This window comes from Idiotropiscis lumnitzeri, chromosome 6 (genome assembly GCF_059441095.1).
Source record: "Idiotropiscis lumnitzeri isolate Australia: NSW breed Sydney's pygmy pipehorse chromosome 6, RoL_Ilum_1.0, whole genome shotgun sequence".
Classification (NCBI taxonomy): Eukaryota; Metazoa; Chordata; class Actinopteri; order Syngnathiformes; family Syngnathidae; genus Idiotropiscis; species Idiotropiscis lumnitzeri.
Window position 1 is genome coordinate 2179581 of NC_142396.1, and position 20943 is coordinate 2200523.

The 20943-nt window shown below is 45.7% G+C and overlaps 2 protein-coding genes across 6 annotated transcripts; both read left to right on the plus strand.

Moving 5' to 3' along the window:
• The first annotated feature begins 224 nt into the window (after window positions 1–224).
• On the plus strand, window positions 225–10523 carry tbc1d15 (TBC1 domain family, member 15). The gene is made up of 17 exons (XM_088299073.1): window positions 225–365; window positions 1942–2043; window positions 2166–2240; window positions 3398–3551; window positions 3634–3853; window positions 4476–4578; window positions 4640–4834; window positions 6721–6849; window positions 6928–7031; window positions 7486–7580; window positions 7659–7775; window positions 7850–7950; window positions 8020–8119; window positions 9325–9422; window positions 9486–9602; window positions 9687–9773; window positions 10131–10523. The coding sequence occupies exons 1-17, from the start codon at window positions 342–344 to the stop codon at window positions 10329–10331; spliced, it is 2022 nt and encodes a 673-aa protein (XP_088155199.1). The 5' UTR covers window positions 225–341; the 3' UTR covers window positions 10332–10523.
• A 1990-nt stretch (window positions 10524–12513) lies between these two features.
• On the plus strand, window positions 12514–19144 carry LOC148334474 (tryptophan 5-hydroxylase 2). Of its 5 annotated transcripts, none has more exons than XM_088297650.1 (11): window positions 12514–12759; window positions 12858–12974; window positions 16180–16363; window positions 16436–16536; window positions 16665–16732; window positions 16820–17016; window positions 17187–17322; window positions 17456–17582; window positions 17654–17749; window positions 17962–18095; window positions 18344–19075. In XM_088297650.1, the coding sequence occupies exons 1-11, from the start codon at window positions 12595–12597 to the stop codon at window positions 18516–18518; spliced, it is 1500 nt and encodes a 499-aa protein (XP_088153776.1). In that variant the 5' UTR covers window positions 12514–12594; the 3' UTR covers window positions 18519–19075. The 5 variants fall into 5 exon arrangements, with proteins under 5 accessions (XP_088153776.1, XP_088153775.1, XP_088153778.1 ...); XM_088297652.1 differs by having other exon boundaries at window positions 12610–12759; window positions 16167–16363; window positions 18344–19139; XM_088297649.1 differs by having other exon boundaries at window positions 16180–16536; window positions 18344–19144.
• The last annotated feature ends 1799 nt before the right edge of the window (window positions 19145–20943 follow it).

Consider the following 20943-nt stretch of genomic DNA (forward strand, 5'->3'; position numbering starts at 1 on the left):
ATCAATGGCTCGTTTATTCAAAGCATATCGAAAGAGCACAATGACACTCCAAAAATATTCCCAATCATATACACTAGAGCGTAAAACAACACAAAACACAGATAGAGTCGTTTTATTCAACAAAACAATTAAATACATACCAAGCATATTTTCAAAAAGAAAACATCGGATTCAACACAAGCAGAAATAGTTGCAATTGCTTTCGGTTTCAAAGAATACAGATTGGGCGTTTCCAGTATGCCGCCCGCGCGTGTCAGTGAGCAGCCAGTGGAAGCTTACCGGAAGTTACGTCAGTCAGTGTTGTTGTGGCGTTAGATACTGGCACGTGACGCGTTGGCGACATGGCGGCTGAGTCTTCTGCAAAGGTAAAAACAAGTCGTGTCTGTGACTGGAGAACGTTTGACAAGGCAGCGCTGCGCTGACGACTTAGTCGGCAGGAAGCGTGCGGAGGCGCCTTGGCCGTTTTGAGCGCTCATTTTCCTGCCACTGCTCGGGAGTGTGCCGTCGTTAGCACAAGCAGTTAGCCTGCTAGTTTAACTAGCTGCCAGTTAGTTCGCCGTGGTGAGGCTGGCTCTTGAAACCTCCAACATGAAAGGCGTCGCCAATTACAGCACGTTGTCTCTTTCGCAAATGACTAGCGTCTACTAAACGTGTTTGTTTCTGGCCTGAATGTTGAGCTGTACTTTTCACTGTCATTTACTGTCACGTCAGTTACGTGGGCTGCAATGCTCGAAATGGGCCGAAAGAGAAGATTCGTTTCTTAGCTTTTATTCACTGCAAGCAGCTTCAAATCAATCATTAATTGGGACTACCCACAATGCCCCTCTACTCTTTTTTTGCAAAGACTCATTTATTGTCTTTGACAACATGTAACCGCAGCTGCTTGATGTACAACCGGACGCTGACGTAAAACTATACACGTACAGAAATTGTAATTCAATATGCTCATACAATATCGAACACACCCCTACCCCTAATATATGTGAAGGTAGTTTATAATTAAACCAGTAAGTCAAGCAGACGGCAACAAATTTGGGTCTCACAGAGAAGAACAGCAGCAAAGGCGAGGTGAGTGCTGTCAGCTTTCATGTTCAGCCCCATTTTCTTTTTTAATTCCGTGAGGAACATTGCCGCAGGACTGCGCTTGAAATTGTTTTTTTCTGTATATTTAATATTATGCTTCAAAGAACAAATCACTCACATAATTCTTTACTTAACTGTGACTTTTGCAAATAACTTCAGACAAATATATTTTTAAATTAATGCAGGACCCTGTTTGAGTGCTGATGGTCATTTTCAATTGAAGATATTCTCGTGGATTAAGTCCACGCAATTTTTACGTCCAGCAGCAAAGGTATAAATACAGTCAAAATGGAAAAGGCACGGCCTTTTGCCCTCACGTTCATTCATCCGACTCCTTGGGCAGGCAGCCTGAAGGCTTAAGCCTCTACCCCCTAGCCGATCCCACGACCAACGTGCTGGTGACGACCGAGGCTAGCCTGCGCTCTGGATCTCACTCAAGTGAATGACAACTGGCCGTGCGCGTGTGACTTTTTTAAAATGTATTTATTAGATTTTTTTTTACTGTAATAATCACCTCTAGCTCCTTTACAGGAATTTCACGTGGGCTATGCTCGCACTCTCTCGATGCTGTGGATTCTTAAATAGACTGCTTGTCTATGAGTGCTAATATCGGACATTTTGGATGTAGTCCGATAAAATCCAATTCAGTTTTTTTGGCTGATATCAGACCTCAATCTGATACAAATATTGGATCGGGACACCCCTAATTCCAATACAATGACAAGCATTCTGACATCTTAATAGAACCAGTTTTACACATTCCTGACTGTTCATACCAAAATGTGTTTGTGTGTGTGTGTTGTCGTTGCTGGTTGTCCATGTGCGATTTGTTCATGAGCACTTGTGTGTCATGTTCAGGTTCTATATGAGCTTGAAGGCGTCTTTCTACAGCCAAGTGGAGATGAAGAAGAGACAGAAGAAAAGTTTCTTGTTTGTGGTTCGCTTCGAATAGTTGAGAAGGTGAAAGCTTTTACAGACTAACATTTCTTGGTTTTTAATTGATGCCAATCGGTTTAGGAGGAGGAGGATGAATTGAACAAACTTCAGATTTTTTTATTTTTTTTAAATGTCCCCTTTGTCAGGATGCTGACATCATGATGGAATTCTCACCTCTTGAAGATTTTGTGGACCCTTCGCACATCATATGTGCTGCCAAGGTGTGCGTTTTTCAGCGTGTACGCACTTGTGCGTGCGTATGTGCATGTGCTGCTTTGCTGAATGCAGAGCTCATACGACACAATATCTTGTATTATTCATGGCGATCGCAAGGGCTGAAGAATTTATCGTTTTGGGACCGAAATTGCGATTTCAGACATGTTTTGGAGGTTGTCAAAGCCCTTTTTTTTTTTTTTACGCTCACAAAGTAAGTCACACTAACCAGCGTTGTAGTGATTAAAAAAAAAAAAAAAAAAAAACAACAACAACCACAAAACGCCACAGCACAGTCTTTATTCGTACTTACTATATGTAAGTCGGTGCACAGCACATGCAGCAGCAACGGTCTTGGTGATGTGCATCATCTCCTCCGTGGTGAAATCACCCCACGAACAAATAGCGTTTTAACCAAGGACGCGAACGAGAAGTGGTTATGTGTGCTAATTGCTAAAGTGGAATACAGAGTCAGTAAAGACCCAAATTAAGTGCGTAGGTGTACAGTCGACTTTTGACACTAGTCCGGGTAGAGCCGCATTAGGGCGGAGAGCGCACAGCTCTGAACAGAAATGTTATATATGAATCACGACGTTTCTAGACATAAAATAAGATCATGTTATTGACACCTTGACATTTTTTCGTAGCTCCGAACTTGCAAATGCTAACAGCTTTGCAATAAACGGGAGCGGAAAAGAGTCAGGATTTTGGAGTGGTAAAATGTTTTATTGGCGCCACAGAACAGTTTCTTCTCGTTGGAGGGAAGTCTGTCTTCCTATTCGTCAATGTCCAGTACCGGCGTAGGACATGTCAGACTAAGAGGGCGAACAAACCAAAATTCGGACACCCCAGGCTTTCTGTGTCATGCTCGTGAAGCGTCTGAGATGCCAGATGGCCAATGTTTGGTGGTGTCACACTACATGGGATAACCACGCTGGTTACGCAACCCTTAACTCTAAAATGTGCATGACAGTCAACGTTTGCCTGCAACGTGTCTGTCTGCTCATAATCAGGCCATGTTTATGAGCTATCAAATCGATGATATTCAGATTCAGTTTCTAGTGGCACAAATATCAGCCCATACACATACTTGTAGTCTGAGTTTGTCCTAAAAACTCAGCAGACTTCCCGCTTTGCCATCCTGAAGCATGTCGTGTGCCAGCAGGACTCTAGCTCGGTCATGGAGTGGGTCGAGTGTGGCAACCAGCATCCGGGCAAGCGAGGCCAGTGCCCGCTGGAGAGCCAGCAGAGCTACGAGACAGAGTGGGACCTGATCAACGCCGCCTCTTTCAAGAAGAAGTCCTGCGCCGCTGGAGAAGGTGGGTGGCTCAATCGCGAGCGCTTTGGTTTTGAACGGCCTGCCGGCTGAGTTGTCGTCGCACATTCCCGTCGCTCTGTCAGGATCTGTGACGAGTGGCTACGCGCAGAGCGGACGGTTCTTCTCGGTCAGCCTGAGTCATCTCGCCGCCGTCACACTCCAGGAGGGCAGCCGCCCCCACCGCGACGCACCCGTGCTGCTCTTCACACTCAAGGGGTCGTCAATGCTGCCCTCTCTGCACTTCCACCAGGGCGGCAGCAAAGAGTTCCTGGACAACCTGAAGAGAGTGGCCACGCTCAGCGAGTGAGTACAGGACTTCGTGCAAGTGCCTGCAGCTCTGGTGCTCGCATGCTACCACTGGTTCAGTTACCAAGGCCACTGCGGAAATGCCCTGTCACGTCAAACATTGGCGAGTGGCATTGAAGTGCATCATTTATATGCTAATTGTCTTCCTTTGAAGTAAAGCAAATATCATCTTATGAAACCTCTTATCTGACACACACACACAGGAAATTGTCTGGGCTGCGGCACATTTGAAATCCCTTAACCCACCTTTATGCCAGCGTCTCGTCACGCACGCACCCACACGCACACACGCACACACAACCTCTGCGATAATACAGAAACAAACAAAAAAAATGTTTTTTTTTTTTTTTTTTTGTTTAATCATTTTTTCCCTTTTAAACATAACCGCTCAAACACATTGAAAGCAGTCAGCGAAATATGCAACATGCCATTGACGATCTGACTGTGAAGATCATATAGTTCCACAGTAACCCTTTGAAAACTGCATGCGCAAAACACACTGAAAGGTAACACATACAAAGAGTAGCCACTGATTAGATTTTTGGAGATTATTATTTTTTTAATTAATTCCTTTCTTTTTTTATCATGACGACGACGACGGTTGAATGCATGTGCTCAGGTGCGCGGAGGACAAATCTCGTCTGCTGATCAGTTCTTCCAACAAGGTTCTGAGTCAGTCCTTTGAGAACCTGGCGGACGACAACAACTTTGGCCTGGTCCATGTAAGTTTCGAAGTGCTAAAACCATTTGCAAACACACTGACGCGGCCGCTTCATCCGGCAGAAGTTCCGCAAGGATCCGTATGTGACCACGCTGGGCCGCTTCTCCAAAGTCACCAACTACATCTTCGACACCTTCCGGGGAACAGAGGAACAACACCAGCGGCCCCCGGAGGAGGTAGCACACCTACTTGGTGAGGTCATCCCGGGCCTGGAGATCAACCAGCAGGAGGAGCCCGGCTTTGAGGTGGTCACCAGGGTGAGACACAATTTTGTCAACTCCAGTGGTGGACGCCAGTGTTGTTTTTGGCGGGCATTTTAGATTTAGTCTTAGTCTTAGTCATTTGGACGAAACTGTTTATTAGATTTCGTCAGATTTCGTCATTCCTATTCGTGATAGTTTTAGTCTAGTTTTAGTCGACGAAAACTCCAAAAGGTTTTAGTCTGGTTTTAATCGACAAAAATGCAAAGAGGTTTTAGTCTGGTTTTAGTCGATGGAAACTCAACAAGGTTTTAGTCGATGCAAACGCAAAAAAAAAAAAAAGAGGTTTAGTCTAGTTTTTGTAAATTTATTAGACCAAAACTCAAAAAGGTTTTAGTCCGTTTGGGTTAAAAATAGCCATGCCAGCTTTCCACCCAATAACAAAGACTTTCTGATTGACTATGCATTTCAAACAGATAAAAGTAGTGACAATGGAATCGATGCTCATTGCTCCAAAGTAAGCCGAGAACCAAAATGTTTTATTTGGCAACTGTTGTGGCTTTATTTCACTGCAAGCAACATCAAATAAAAACCTTTTAACAACATTGACTTAATAATAATATAGTTGCACAAGTGCAAACTCTATCAAACATATGTCTTGTTTACTTGCGGTTATCAGAGTGAAGTAGCATTGCGAGTGTCGCCATGGTCCGTCAAAGGAACGCGTGTCAGTGTGCGCGAGCCGAGACGAATGGCCGCAGACGTGTTCGTGCGACACCAGTATGTGTGACGTGCGCATGCGCCCTGCGTGCTGTCCCAATGGTGGGCATACCCAAACAAAAGATACTTGTACTTCATTGCTCGGTTTTGAAAGACAGAAGGGAAGGGATGTCATCAATTTTGAGTGTCTGACAAACCACACGCTAACAATTTCATCCCGTCTCGTCTCGTCATCGAAAATTTCATGTACGTCAACGTCATGTTTTTGTCATCAAATAACCGCTTAGGTCGTCATCGTCTCGTTGTCGTCACGAAAAGAAGGGGCGTTAACGATCGTCATCATGGACGAAAACAACACTGGTGGGGACGCCAGTGATGTTTTCGTCGACGATGAAAATATTTCGTTAACATGACAATAATGAGACGGTGACGAGCTAAACGAGGTTATTTGATGACAAAAACATGACAAGCGTAATTGAATTTTCTTTTCTTTTCAAACAACACCCCAAGTGTACATAACGCTATGTGCAGAATATCCCAGAGCTGATTGGCTGCCGCGACGCAACACTCAAAGAAAGTAAAAATTTTTTTTAGCCGTGCCGGATGGGCGAAATTTTGGTCCTGTGCTCCGTGTCCCATCACTCCACACGCACACATCTGCGCCCGCCCGCACAAACTCCATTGACCTCAATTCAATCGCGCCGCCAGCAACGCTCGCAACGGATTTGGTGCGAACTGAGCATTTCTTACAATAACTGCATCCAGCCTGTGAGCCATCGACTTCACCAGACTGTTGCATTCTTCCTTTGAAATTGTTTCCCAGGCCTTCTCTGAGCCAAGTGTTTGTTTCTAGGGTTTCTCCTTTTAGTTTACTCTTCGCATACTCGATTGGGTTAAGGTCTGCCCATTGATATGACCTAGACCTTCCTCTTTGGGGGATTGTGTTGCTGCATGATGCAGCTTCTAGATTTAAATACCATAAATAAAGTTGGAATTCTACACTTTTGTATCACATTCATTATTTTGGTGTGGAACCCAAATGTCTTCAGTAATCAGCAAAAACAAACAAATTGACCTTGTCGAGCCAATACTTCAATGGCAGTGACAATTTTTCTGCAGTTTACTTTTGTAGACAGACTTAAGTGCAGGGTGCCATTTTTACGCAAATAATGCTGCTTGTACTCAAGAGAGTGAGTTCTTGTGCCACTCCTGATCAACTGCAGGTGGACCTGGGCACACGGCCGCTGGTGTCGCGGAGCGCGCCTGTGTCCACCGGCGTGTGGAATGGACATCATGACCAGGACGGTCGCTTGATGCACGTCGGTCGGCTCCAAGAGTCCATCTTCAGGGGGGCAAGTTTTACGCTTGGCTGCGTGTCCTGGAGTTGGTTTTGCTTTGATAGTGGTTGTCATGTGTGTTGCCCCCTGCAGGGTCTCTACCATGGGTTGAGGAAAGAAGCCTGGAAGTTTCTTTTGGGATATTTTCCTTGGAACAGCACACTGGACGAGAGGAAAAGTCTGCAGAGAAGCAAAACGTATGACTCATTGTTATTAGTGACTTTAGCGGTACGGGTGTGCCGCACTCTATCCTGCGGCGTACACCGCGGGCTGGGGGCCAGCTACTCGCAGGGCACGCACGTATAGACAAACAATCATGCACACTTCAAGACAAATTAAGAGTCTGAAACAAACCGCAAGCTCGCCGCACGCCGGCAGCCGCTCATGAAAACTCTTTGGCGAGATCAGTCAGCTTCCGCCGCATTATCGGCCGGTGGCCCAGCTAGCAGTTCATCGAAGCCTCTAAATTGTCCTTCGCTGTGATTGTGAGCATTGTTTGCCTATTTATGTGTCCTCGGATCACCCGGCCACGAGTCCGGGGTGTGCTGGAGCGGACTCCTGCTCCCCTGACACACCACTGTGGTGAAAACGGGCGGATGGCGCGAGAACGAGTATGATTGATGTGAAAGCGTGCATTGGTCTCTGCGGCAGGGATGAATATTTCCGCATGAAGCTGCAGTGGAAGTCGGTGAGTGAGGAGCAGGAGAGAAGGAATTCCCGACTTCGGGACTACAGGAGTTTGATTGGTGAGGATCACGCTAAACCCTCGGCCTCTACTGCTGGTGTGGATTAGCCTCACGGCTCGCCCCCGCTGCCCTTTACAGAGAAAGATGTCAACCGGACGGACAGAAGCAATCGATTCTATGAGGGGATAGATAATCCGGGTCTGGTCCTCCTGCACGACATCCTCATGACATACTGCATGTACGACTTTGACCTGGGTGAGAGCGCGTCTGCTTTCCGCTCCGTCACCGGCGTGGCTGCTCACCGTGCGCGTCGGTGCGTGTGTGCGTAGGTTACGTGCAGGGCATGAGCGATCTGCTGTCGCCGATTGTCTTCGTCATGGAGAACGAGGTGGACGCTTTCTGGTGTTTCGTCTGCTTCATGGAGCACATGGTGAGTTTTTTTGTCCCGGAAATTAAAGCGGGCTCAGCTTCCGACTGACATTCCCGACGTCTTTCCTAGCACGAGAACTTTGAGGAGCAGATGCAGGGGATGAAGACTGAGCTGATCCAGCTCAGTACGCTGCTCAGGTTGCTGGATCCGACCTTCTGCAACTATCTGGGTATGCATGAGCTTCTGTGTACTGGACCGAGCGAGGGCCTCCACTAAAAATGCCTTTGTATTGATTCGGGACAAGGGAATGACGAATGATAACAGCGACTGCGTTCATTATACAAAGATCTTGGGAGGGGGCGTAAATGTTGGGGCTATGAGATTAGGTTGTTTAAAGACTCTAAATCTGGGGTGCCAATATAAAATTGATAGATGACTTGGACTTGGTTATTTTGTTAAGTGGCCCGCATGCTGGAAAAGAGCAGGCACCCCCTGCTCAAAACGGCCCTGAAGTGTCAAAGTGAGTGTAAGTGGTGGTTGTTGGTCAGACAATGGATGGACGGATGGCTGCATTTGTCATTGAGCATGATTTTGGTGGTTGTGCTGTGCGTTGCCACTGGGCAACGTTCTATGAAGGGAGTAGGAGGTATAACGTGGACATTGAACTGATTTCTTTTTCAATTTCCTGAGATGTCATTATTTTGGAGACGTGAAGATTCCGTTACATTAAGGATATTTCCATGAATTGGTGTCATGCCCAAAATCAGACAGTGCCTCAGAAAGTGAAACACTGTTTCAGTATGGAAATAAATCCGTCAATCATCATCGGATTAACTCGCATTTTAGTGGCTTGGGTTGTTTACTACAGCACTTGTCGAGATGCGTTGTGGGATACGTTTGTCCGGGATCACTTCATAAAACATAAGTGGCCAACTCACTGGATCAAATTCGAGACAGGGCATCCAGATCCCATTTTTGTGGCCCACTAAAGCAAATAGTGTGTCGACTTCCTGTTCCTCGCTAAATTTCAGAAATCAGAAATCCCTTTATTGTCATTGCACTCAAGTGTGCAACGAGATTAGAGATTTGTTTGTTCCGTGCACCTTTTTGAACATATTCGATGCACCAAATCCCTTGTCACCTTAAAGTTGGTTGTGACGATTTTCCATGACTCAAATTCAATTTGTTGTTAAAATACAGATCACGACATGTCTCTCAAGTAATATCAATGATATGAGGCGATTATTCATTTGTGTGCTCGTCAGAGCCCCGCAGAGGCAAAGCATAACTACGATGTGGCCCTTGATTAAAATGAGTGTGACACCCTTCCACTGTATTGTGCACACGTGTACATTGTGGCAAGGGAGCGATTTCTCCCAGGGCCTCTATTGCGTGCCGCTCCCGACCTTTGAACTGTCCCCGGTGCGCCCGCAGAGTCTCAAGAATCCGGTTATCTTTATTTCTGCTTCCGCTGGCTGCTCATCCGCTTCAAGAGGGAGTTCTCCTTCCACAGCATACTCAGGCTCTGGGAGGTCAGTGCGCCAGTCGGACCCCAACCAGGTGGCGGTGACCCGGCTGACCTCGCTATGTTTCAGGTGATGTGGACGGGCCTGCCCTGTCAAAACTTCCATCTCTTGCTCTGCTGTGCAATCCTGGACTCGGAGAAGAGCAAAATTATCGAGGAGAACTTTGGCTTCAATGAGATCCTCCAAGTAAGCACGCTCCTCAGTTTGTTGTGATGTTTGTGGTTCTGTGCGCTAATGAGCAAGTTTGCGTGTGTGTTGCGGTTTGGGTAGCATGTGAACGAGCTCTCCATGAAGCTGGACGTGGAAGAAATCCTTCAGAAGGCAGAAAGCATCTGGCTGCAGATCAAGACGTGTCAGGTAGAACTCAACGTCACAACAAGACAAACACAACTCTAGGATCCATCCGGAAAAATCCAGTAGATGATCAAGACCGAAAACAAGACTTGATCCTTTCTCAAAAAATGCACTCAGTGAAATGAACGTCTGAAGCGTTTGAAAAATCAACAAACAGATAACTCAAAAAGAGCGCCTCAGTTCACAAACACAGTTCAAAGTTTTTCCAAGAGCTATTGCCAAACGCACACGGAATGTGACAGCGTGCGCATAGAGAGCATGTGTCGTCGTCTTTGAGGATTTCACTCCATTATGACCGCACCCGGTTATATCCTATCGTCGGCTAGCGTCTGTGACACACGCTGGCCTGTGTGTCCTCAGGGCCTGCCTCAGTCCGTGGTCGCCATCCTGGCGTTGGACTGTGAACCTGGCAGTCACTGCGACTCAGACGAGCGCATGGAGTCGGCGTCTGCGCCTGTGGCGGCTGCGTCGCGTCGAGGCGAACGCGCCTGCGCCAACTCCAACGAACACTTGAGAGCCATGGACTCTCAGCATCTCAGCAACGGTGCCTTCATGTCGTAGCCAAGATTCATATTTTTCTACCACGTGCACTTTTGTCCGATGTGACGCTGGACAGGAAGTTGTGCCTGGACACGTTTTGCAAAGGAAAGAACAGTGTTTAACACGCGGGCCGTCATGCTCGTGTATGCAGCAGATGTAAACGTTCACGATATCCTCGATGATCGGTTTGATGCATTAAAAACTTTTCTCCTACTTGTTGTGAATAAATGTCTTTTTCTTCCATGATTAAACATGCATTTATGTTTCAGGTACTGGAACAGTGACCCCCGTTGGCATACTTTGTCAAATGGGTCAGTGAGTCCCAACCTTTGAGCCTAGGCGCATGCATATTTTGCCTGAAAGAAATAAATACAGGCCACCACCAAACAAAATGAAATGTTGTGAAATCATTCAGGCATAGTCATAAATGAATTTCAGGTGAAATATGGTTCCAGATCATTCAGTTGTATGAAGGGCAACACGGGTTTGTACCTTCTGGCATTTAGTGGCAGATGATTTAATTGTCCTGCTTGTCGCCACAGGGACACTGACGTAAATGAACAGAGATGGCCAACATTTTGAGGTGCACTTCGAGATGAACTTTTTGCATTGACTCTGAGTCTGTATTGACCTGTTTTGTGATCATAGTAATCATAATATTTATGATTCGTTTCAGTAACGGGTGGAATTTCTTTTCCGAAACGTAGCTATCAAATTCCAAAGCAAAATCAGTATTTCGGAAGCACCTGAAAAACCTAGTGTGCTAGAAAACATTTTTGGAGCGCCATCAAAAAACAACTCAAAGTAGTAGTAGTAGTTTCGTATGGCCACACCCCTCTATTCAGAGAGGTGTGGGTCCGGGAGCGAAACAGAGTTTCGGTTCGGACGCCGGGTTTTTGGATCATTCTTGGTTTCCCCGTATGGGTACTCTGCCACCGCACGACGACAACGTGATGATCCGGCGCGGCGGACAACACAAAGTGCTATATGGAAAGTCAAAATCTGACGAAAAAAAAACTTGTATCAATAAATAACAATGTGCCACCAGCCAAGAAAGGTCGGTCTAGATTTGATCTGACTTCATCCCATTTCTGTCTCACATATAAGCGTTAGCCGAGGTTCTTAAATTTTACCTTCACCGCAAAACTTGCATTTAGTAGACCTCATCACAAAGAGTCAGCCTTCAGAAACAACCACCTCCCAGAAGTAGAGGCAGATGAGCGCTGGACAAGAGTGTCAGCCCCAGACCACGGCCCTCCCACAGACCATATTTGAATAGAGGCGCGAAACTTACTTGACTCCAAATAAGTTGATCACAGGTCATGGTCATCCATGTCCTTAGTCTTGTTTGACCTCGGGGAATGATATGCAGGCTTTCTTATGTATCATCTTAACAAGGGCCTTCCTTCTGACTTATTTTTCCCAGATCTCGAACATTGAAGTGACATAAGTGAGAGAGATGATTAAATGGGACAGGGTCATTTGAACAACCCGCCTCCATTTATCATGATACAAAATGTGAACTTACTCACCAATGCGCACGCTAACCGCGATAGAAATTTTGACAAGATGTCAACCTGTATTACACATGACTGCGCAAAACTGCCAAGCATTGGTTGAGTCTGCCTGGAGTCAACTAATGAGACAGAAGTCCTCCACCTTTGGCTTTAGCATAAGCTGCCATCATGTTGATTGAATATTTTTTCCGAAATCAACAAGCATCCATTTTCTCAGCGTCACAACTAGATCATCAGGATGCTCAATGTTGGATGTGAGATGTTGAATGCAGCTCGCTATCAGCGCATCAGCTCATAAGGCGGCGGCAGCACATCTGAGAGGCAACGCTTTCATTTCCTGACTGACAGGAAATTGGCACAGAGCAGCAGGTGCTTGCTGCCATTATCAGCTGACGTGTTGGCCGTGCTTTTTGTGCTTCTCAACGCACACGCACACACACACCCACACACACGGCATTCAAAGATGGATGACAACACGCAACATCCGCTGAGAAACAAACATATCATTACATGTAACACTATTATAATCATCAAAACACTGCAACAATGTCATTTACGAGAACACTATTTCAAAATGCCCTGCAAATATAAGAATATCATAATTGGAATGAACAATCATTCATGTAGAATGGGATCCAAAGACTCATAGGATCAAACTGCGCTCCCCCCGCCTTCTACCTATTTAAGCGTGGCGGTCGGTGTCAGGTGCGGACGTCCGAACATTCAGACTGGAGCGGTCGTGGTACTCGTACACTCACTGGTTCCCCATGGCGTCCTCTCACGTGATGAAGGACGACCAGCAGGAGCCGCTGCCTGCCATGCAGCCTGCTATGATGATGTTCTCCAGCAAGTACTGGAGCCGTCGTGGACTCTCCTTTGACTCGGCCATGCTGGACCGGCGCCCACCGCTACGCCACACCGGTGGCCAGATGGTGACTCCCATCATCACCTTCCTCCTCACGAGGCTCAAAACATGCGAACGACATTCAAGGTACGTTGACATTTCACGAATGTGTGTCTGTGTGTCCAGTCACGTCGCCCGTCCTTCAGTCCCATCAGTGAGACTGATGGAGGACCGAGTCGGCCGGTGGTGTTCTCACTGAAGAATGAGGTTGGCTGTCTGGTTCGAGCTCTGCGACTCTTCCAGGTGAGACATCCTCGCAGAGCGGGAGAAAGTCGCCAGAAATGTGTGCCATAAATGAAAACACTCTGGAGCAGTGGTCCCCACTCTTTTTCAGCATGCAAGCTACTGATAAAATAACCAACTCCCAGTGATCTATCGGCTTTATTTATATATTTATTTGAATATATTGCACAACACAAGGAGTGCACGTTTTCAGTCCTTACTTTATTGATGACTTACACGCAATGGAATGGGTCCGGACAGGAGCTGCTGATAGCGAGCCTTGCGCCAGACACACTTCCCAGTGAACATTAGGCACGTTGAAACGGGAGCTTGGACTTCATCCTTCCTGCGGGTCATTCGCCAGCACCGGGGAAAATGCGAGCGCATGCCTTAGTCAAATAGACAGGGGGGCAAATTGAAAAATTGCCAAGAAGCCGAGGGCCGGACTGATTGAATGTTTATTGAAAAAAAAAACAATTATTACACATAATGGAGAGAACCTAATTGAACGTACTGAAAACCTAACATGTATCGGAGCGGACCAATAAAGCAATATTTGGTTCCGTCAATAATTTTTAATTTTCAACAGGCACAAAAGACAAAACTTTATAAAATCCTTACAACATGCACATTAAATGAATGAAGCGGTATTATTCAAAGCAGGGACGTAAAAAGTCACAAGTAGGCTCAATTTACTTTTTATCAGTCACTCAAATGAAATATTCAAATATAAAACAATTGGATTGAAACAAAATAAAACATCCACTAATAAGAGAAAAACAACACCTTCTTCAAAGAAAAGTCACACGTGCAATGAAAACAGATATTTTACTTCAACTGTTCAACCTTAAGTGAGTTTTTAACTCTTCTCAGTGTCCACCTTTCGTTTCGCCATTTTTGAGGGGCATCTGAAAGTTAACACTAGCTGTGACGATAATCACTGCTGATGAATAATGAAATGTGGCGCACCATGCTCCCGTCTACTGCTCTGCACGCCACCGTTGCATTATGGGAAATGTAGTTTTGGCGCATGTGAAACACCAGCGACCTGCGGGCCGGTTCTAATAGTAAATGAATATCATCCCGAGGGCCAAATAAATTCCTCTCGCAGCCGGATCTGGCCCGCAGCCCCTGACTTTGACATATATGCCTTAGCGCATAGGTGTCAAACGCCGGGACCGGAGGGCTGCTTTCCTGCATGCTTTCAATCTCTGTAGCCGGTTGCAACACACCTGATTCAAATGATCAGCTCATCAGCAAGCTCTGAAGAAGCCTGATAAGTATGCTCATTTAAATCAGGACCCCCCCCCCCCCCCCCCCCAGTAACTTTGCTTAGGAAAGAGGGACTCTGATCAAATTTGCTACACATACGCAAAATGATCCAATAAGCCCACAGAATACATCACTTGGTGTTTGGGGTTATTATTTTTGTGAGTGGAGTCGGGGTACTTATTCTGGCAGCACCTGCCAGGATCAGTATCACTGGTAATGACTATTAGTCAACGGTGGCTAGGAAAAAGGGATCCTGCTCATACTTGCTGAAGTTCCTCAAAATGATCTCAGTAATAAACAGTTAGTCATTTGTTTGTTGGGGCTCGCCTGTTTGATCACCTCTGCGGTTACTGCCTGCCATAATATTCCTATTGTTTTGAGTCGTGTAGTTGTTTGAAGCTTTGAAGAAGTATATGGATGTCCTACTGTGTCAGTGGTCATTGAATGCATCTCGAGTCCGACGCGGAACGCGAGTGACTTTATTTTGTTTTTCTTTTGCTACTCTTGACGCGGCTATCGATGGTTACAAACAAATCAAACTGTCTATTGGAATACAATTACGTGTTCTCTAACGGGAGTCCACCTGTAAGTATCTTCCCGGTTTAATTTGATCCCGCTAGAAACATGATAGCCCACTTCCCTAATATCCTCTCCCTGCTTTTTTATTTATTTATTTTTTTATTGTGTTCGATTACTGAAAGTCACTGTACTCGCTTCATTGATTGCAAAACTATTTTGGCCAAACAAATGCAAAAGCAGGTATTTTTTCCCCAATTTCGACACATGGACGGATACTACCACTTTTATGCAAAACCTTGTTTAAATTACAGCTAATCAAAAACAAAAAAACTATTTATTCTTCATGCCTTTCAATGAAAACAAACGTACTCACATCTTGCCGCCTTGAGTCAATTAATGTGTGTGCGCTCCCACGTCAGGGGATAAAGATTTTTTTGAGGGTAAGTACTTTGGCACAACACCTGAGTTTGACACTTGTGCCGAATCGCATCGCCCCCCCCCCCCTGGCCCGCCTGCTTACCTAGCTTCCATGTTCCTACATTGTTTTCATATTTTAAGATTACTGGCGAATACAACGGTGCTGCTTTTTTTTTTTTTTGGTTAGTTTGTTTGCCTCCCAAAAAGCGTAGCGTAGAAACAGAAACAAAATGGAAACTGACAATTTAGCTAGTTAGCGCCCTTGTTTGTGCACGCGCGGTGTAGCATGCAACAAGTCTATGACTGGCTGCTCTGTGTGTCAATGCGATGGAGCCACTCCTAATTTGCGAGCGACTGGTCCAAAACATCCAACAAATCTAACAGAGTCCCCACTAAATTTCGAGCAAGTCGAGTCAAGTCATGACTTGGGTCAAGCAAGTCACAATTCAGTGTGAAGTCAGACAGTCTTTCTTTCTTCACACTCTATGCTTGCCTACATGTCTTTCTCAGACACCAGCGTTCACGTTCACAACCCATAGTTCCAAAGGCAGATTCTGCATTGTCCATGACTTGCCCGTCTTCTCAATGAAACGAAAAGCCCGTACAAAGCTCAATTCATTTTTGACTTGGACCAGCTGTTGGTAATGTTTTTTGCCGTTTTTAAAGCGACATCTAACGTGACGTTAAATGAGGTTGTCGGCGTCTATGGCAAATCCTGTATGGTGCTTTTCTTTTTTTCCAATTCCACAAATAAATAAATCCTTCAATTCACAAGGAATACTATTGGGCACTAGTTTTCTTTCCAAAACAAAAAAAGTGGCACATTTTTCAAATTAAAATGCGCAAGACTTGTCAAGTCCGGTAGTTGGCTTCAAAGTCATGTGGAGTTATTGATCAATTTTAGGTAAGAAAGTACCAAGTCCAAAAAGTTTGGCTGGAGTCCAGTCATGTGATCGAAGGGCTTCCCGGTCCTCCGGGCAGGTCAGCTGACATGTCACGTGACAGTCCCTATTCACAGGAGAAGCGGGTCAACCTGAACCACATCGAATCGCGCTCGTCCAAGCGCGCGGCCAATGAGGTGGAGATCTTCGCCGACTGCATTTGCAGCAAGAAGGACTTCAACGAGCTCCTGGAGGTTCTGAAAGATCATGTCAACATCCTTTCCTTCAACACGCCAGCCCACGTCTGGGCTGCACAGGCCGGTCCGTGCGCCTCACGCGCTCTACAGGCGATGAGCACATTGCAAAACCACATTGTGTATTTGTGTGCTGCAGATGAGGAAGAAGTTCCCTGGTTTCCCATGAAGATCTCCGAACTGGATCAATGCTCCCACAGAGTGTTGATGTACGGATCTGAGCTGGACGCTGACCACCCGGTACAGTCTGTGTAGAAGTGTGGAGAATGAGGATTCAAACCACTGCACCAGCTTTTCCCGGTTTTGTCGTGGATGGAGAAGAATTGTAGACTTGAAGCTATTTTATTTTATTTTTTTTTGTTCTTCAGGGCTTCAAAGATGAACTCTACCGCCAGCGGCGCAAGTATTTTGTGGAGGTGGCCATGAAGTACAAGTTGTAAGAGCTCGTCCTCTTCATTTGGCACAAAGAGTCTCTGTGGCAAACGTCTTTTGCGCTCACGTTTGGCTCATTGTTTGTTTGCAGCGGCCAGCCCATCCCCCGCATCGAGTATACCCCGGAGGAGGTGCGCACATGGGGCGTGATCTTCATGGAGCTCAACAAGCTGTACCCCACTCACGCCTGCAAAGAGTACCTCAAGAACCTGCCCCTGCTCAGCAAGCACTGCGGCTATCGACACGACAACATTCCGCAGCTGGAGGACGTCTCGCACTTCCTCAGAGGTCGCGCGAGCCCTTCGCCCCCCCCCCCCCGCCCCCAGTTGTGTCTCGTCCACTCACATCAATTCCCGTTGCTTCAGCCACCTTGCTCGCAGTCACTACTTCCTGATCGGACTTCATCTGACGGGAAATAGCTTTCAAAGTCAAAGTCAGCCACGTATTCTGTGTTGCAGAGAGGTCCGGTTTCACCGTGCGACCGGTCGCAGGTTACCTGTCACCCCGAGACTTCCTGGCGGGTTTGGCCTACCGAGTCTTCAACTGTACGCAATATATCCGGCACAGCACCGATCCGCTCTACACGCCCGAACCGTGAGCCGGCCTGCTCCTCGCCATTCCTCAAACTCTTGAGCAATACTAAACCACTTTGCGATACCTGAATGATTTCAGGGTATTCAATGAAATCGGGACAATGAGTGTTTTTATGAGCTGCGTTATATTTCAGGGACACGTGTCACGAGCTTCTGGGTCACGTTCCTCTGCTGGCCGATCCAAAGTTTGCTCAGTTTTCGCAAGAGATTGGTCTGGCATCTCTCGGAGCTTCGGATGACGATGTGCAGAAACTGGCCACAGTGAGTCATGTGAATGTGTTGCAGTCCACTCTTGTGTCTTTGTGACGACCAGTGTGTGTGTGCGTTGTCAGTGTTACTTCTTCACCATTGAGTTTGGCCTCTGCAAGCAAGAAGGTCAGCTGAGAGCCTATGGTGCAGGTTTGCTGTCATCCATTGGAGAACTCAGGGTAATACAACACAAACACACGCGCACACATATAATGGATGGAGAAAAAAAGCAATCAGTCGATTCCAAACATCTCAATGACATGACAGCCCTCTTCGCTGAGCTTTGATTCCAGATGAAGCGGTTTCTTTCCAAGAAGTCTGAAAACACAACGATCGGCGTGGCTTAGCCTCTGTTTTTTGTTTTTTTTACTTATTTATTTTCTTTTTAAAGCATGCCTTGTCAGATCAGGCCTGCGTGAGGCCCTTTGACCCCAAGACCACCTGCAAACAAGAATGTCTCATCACCACATTCCAGGATGTTTACTTTGTCTCTGACAGCTTTGATGAGGCCAAACAGAAGATGCGGTAAATTTACGTTTGTTACTTTGCTAAAGTCCAAATGTGTACATCCAAATGACTTCACGCATATTGCTGACCACCTCAGAACAAACTTGTTCCATCACCGATATTGCAAACGAGCGCGACACATGGTATAGTTCAAATACAGTAGTGGTCCAAGGATGGAGCCCAGTAGGCCACCATGCCTTCTGGCCCAGCACTGAATTGTTGGCCTGAAATCAATTTACAAAGGAATGCGCACTCTCGTTTTTCAGAGAGTTCGCCAAAACCATCAAGCGTCCGTTTTCGGTGTACTACAACCCATACACGCAGCGCGTGGACCTCCTCAAAGACACGCATAGCATCGAGGAGGTGGTGCAGGACCTCCGCAATGACCTGACCACCGTGTGCGACGCTCTTGGCAAGATGAACACCTACATGGGCATCTGACCGACGCTATGTGCGACTCAGAATCGGAATCAGAAAGATCTTTATTGTCATTTTACTTGGTGTGCAACGAGATATTAGAGAGCTCTTCACCACACTTGAATGAAATCCAACCAACGGGGCTTTATTATAAATGTTGCAGAAGACAAAAATATATTGAAGATCTTGGACACCACACACATCAGCAAAGCCTACAGTATATGTTTAGAAGCGGGCGAGTCAAGTGTTAGCCACGCAGCCATGCATTTCACACCGTGTCTGATATTATGAATAACACGTGTAAGTACGGTATGAATAAATGTGCTCTTGTCACTAAAAACAATTGCTTTTGTTCACCACTGTCTCTGTGAGAAACAAGAACTCTGTACTTAACCTGGCCAACTCAGCATTTACCTTATCGTGAGTCCATTCGTTTAGTATGTTCACCCCACGGTGGATTGGGGGCAGCATGGCTCAGTGGTCGTTTCCCGACCAAGCGGTTGTGGGTTCGATCCCTGGCCATTGTGTCCATGTCGAAGTATCCTTGAGCAAGATACCGAACCCCCAGTTGCTCTTGATGGCATGTCATCAGTAGGTGAGGTGAGGTGATAGTGTGAAGCGCTTTGAGTACCAAAGGTAGAAAAGCGCTGTACAAGTGACAGCCCATTTGCCATTGGTTAATCACATTTTTTTTCATATCACTGGTCTCATTAAACCATTTGTTTTTTAAGTACATGTAAATAATGACAAAATAAGCAGTTGTATGTATCCATTCAATACTATTAATATGTAGGGACATGATGACAAAATTAATATTACAGTGATCCCTCTTTTATTGTGGGAGTTGAGTTCCAAAAAAATAACCCGTGATATGTGAAATCCATGAAGTAGTCTGCTATTATTATTTTACAATGCCATACTGTACTATAGAATGAAACCAAAAATCAAAATAGGTTGTAAAATGTGTTTGAAAAAAAAACAATAATTTGAATACAGTACAATCAGGATTTAGAGTGTGAGTGCCCGATGAGTTGCATTTGTATGGCGTTTGATTTATCCCACAATTACGTAAGCGTAATATGAAATACGGTGTACAAAAATAAGTTTTGCGTGTACGTAATGTGAAATACCGCATAGAAGTCCCAATGACATGAGCGTAATGTCAAATACCGCGTCCGAAAACAAGTTTTGTACGTACCAAAATGTGTTTCGCGTGTACAAGACCCACCACGCGTACGCACAAACACAAACTAGGTCTTACGCTTACGGCTTCTCTCTCCTCTCAGGTGCAAAACGTAGATTTACAATTACGATGCAAGCGTGATAATTGTGCCACAATTATTAACCAATCAGGAGTCGCACACTAGGGCTGATTCTGATTGGCTGTTTACTGTCCAATCATAACTCAGAGCTGGGGTGAAAAAAAAACTGAATCGAATCCTATAGGGAACAACTAACATGTTGTCCATGAAAGTTGAAGTACAGTGGAACCTCGGTTCTCGACCATAATCCGTTCCTGAACCCTGTTCGAAAAGCGAATTGTTCGAACACCGAAACCATTCCGTTGCTGCTTGCACTGACTTTCTTTGGAGGCATGATTAGGGGCTAAAACACTTCATACACTTATATAAAACGCGAGAGCAAAACGCAGCACGTCCGCACGCGACAACAGTTGGTCATAAAGAGAGAAAGAGAGCGATCTACACCCGTACGCCGCTCAGCATCCCACCCTCGCGTACGCACTCACGCGTCGTACCGGCGTTCGAACTACGAGGTTTGTTCGAACTGCGAAGCAAGAATTTCTCTATTTTTTTGTTCGAACTCAGAGTCGTTCGAGAACTGAGGTTCCACTGTAAAGTTAAAGGAGAAGGACTTGGACTTTTTGGCAACAATTTAATTTCACTTGCAAAACATTTTATCCATAGATGTAAATACCTCAAAGCGAAGTCCAACATCAACAGTTGGATGAATGACCACAGACTATTTTCTTTAATGGAACCTTGTTGCTCTTCTTGATTGAGATCCTCACATTGTTCTTGTTTTTTTCTACCTTTTTTATCTAGATTTTCTTCCTTTCCTAATCCTTGTTGTTCAACTGTGCAGTTTTTGTATTCAATATGTGCCTTAATTGTTGGAATATGGATATTTTGACATTTATTTAAAAAAAAAACATGGCCCCATCTGATGATGCACAACTCAGAGAGGTGATCAGAAATCAGAAATCCCTTTATTGTTATTGTACTCAAGTGTGCAACGAGATTAGAGAATTGAGGAGGTCTTCGAAGTATTCTCCCCACCGACTCACAACGTCCCGAGTCGAGGTCAACAGCAACCCATCCCCACTATAAATAGTGTTGGTGGTGCACTGCTTCCCTTTCCTGAGACGACGGATGGTGGACCAGAATTTCTTCGAAGCCGTCTGGAAGTCGTTTTTCATGTCCTCATCGAA

Excerpts from the sequence above, each read along its gene's own strand:
- tbc1d15 (XM_088299073.1), top strand. The coding sequence starts at position 342 with ATGGCGGCTGAGTCTTCTGCAAAG. Across the intron at positions 3,854-4,475 it reads AGAGTGGCCACGCTCAGCGA|GTGCGCGGAGGACAAATCTC; the intron begins GTGAGTACAGGA and ends GCATGTGCTCAG. Across the intron at positions 8,120-9,324 it reads GACCTTCTGCAACTATCTGG|AGTCTCAAGAATCCGGTTAT; the intron begins GTATGCATGAGC and ends GTGCGCCCGCAG.
- LOC148334474 (XM_088297649.1), top strand. The coding sequence starts at position 12,595 with ATGGCGTCCTCTCACGTGATGAAGGACGACCAGCAGGAGCCGCTGCCT. Across the intron at positions 12,975-16,179 it reads GAGCTCTGCGACTCTTCCAG|GAGAAGCGGGTCAACCTGAA; the intron begins GTGAGACATCCT and ends CCCTATTCACAG. Across the intron at positions 17,323-17,455 it reads CCGCTCTACACGCCCGAACC|GGACACGTGTCACGAGCTTC; the intron begins GTGAGCCGGCCT and ends GTTATATTTCAG.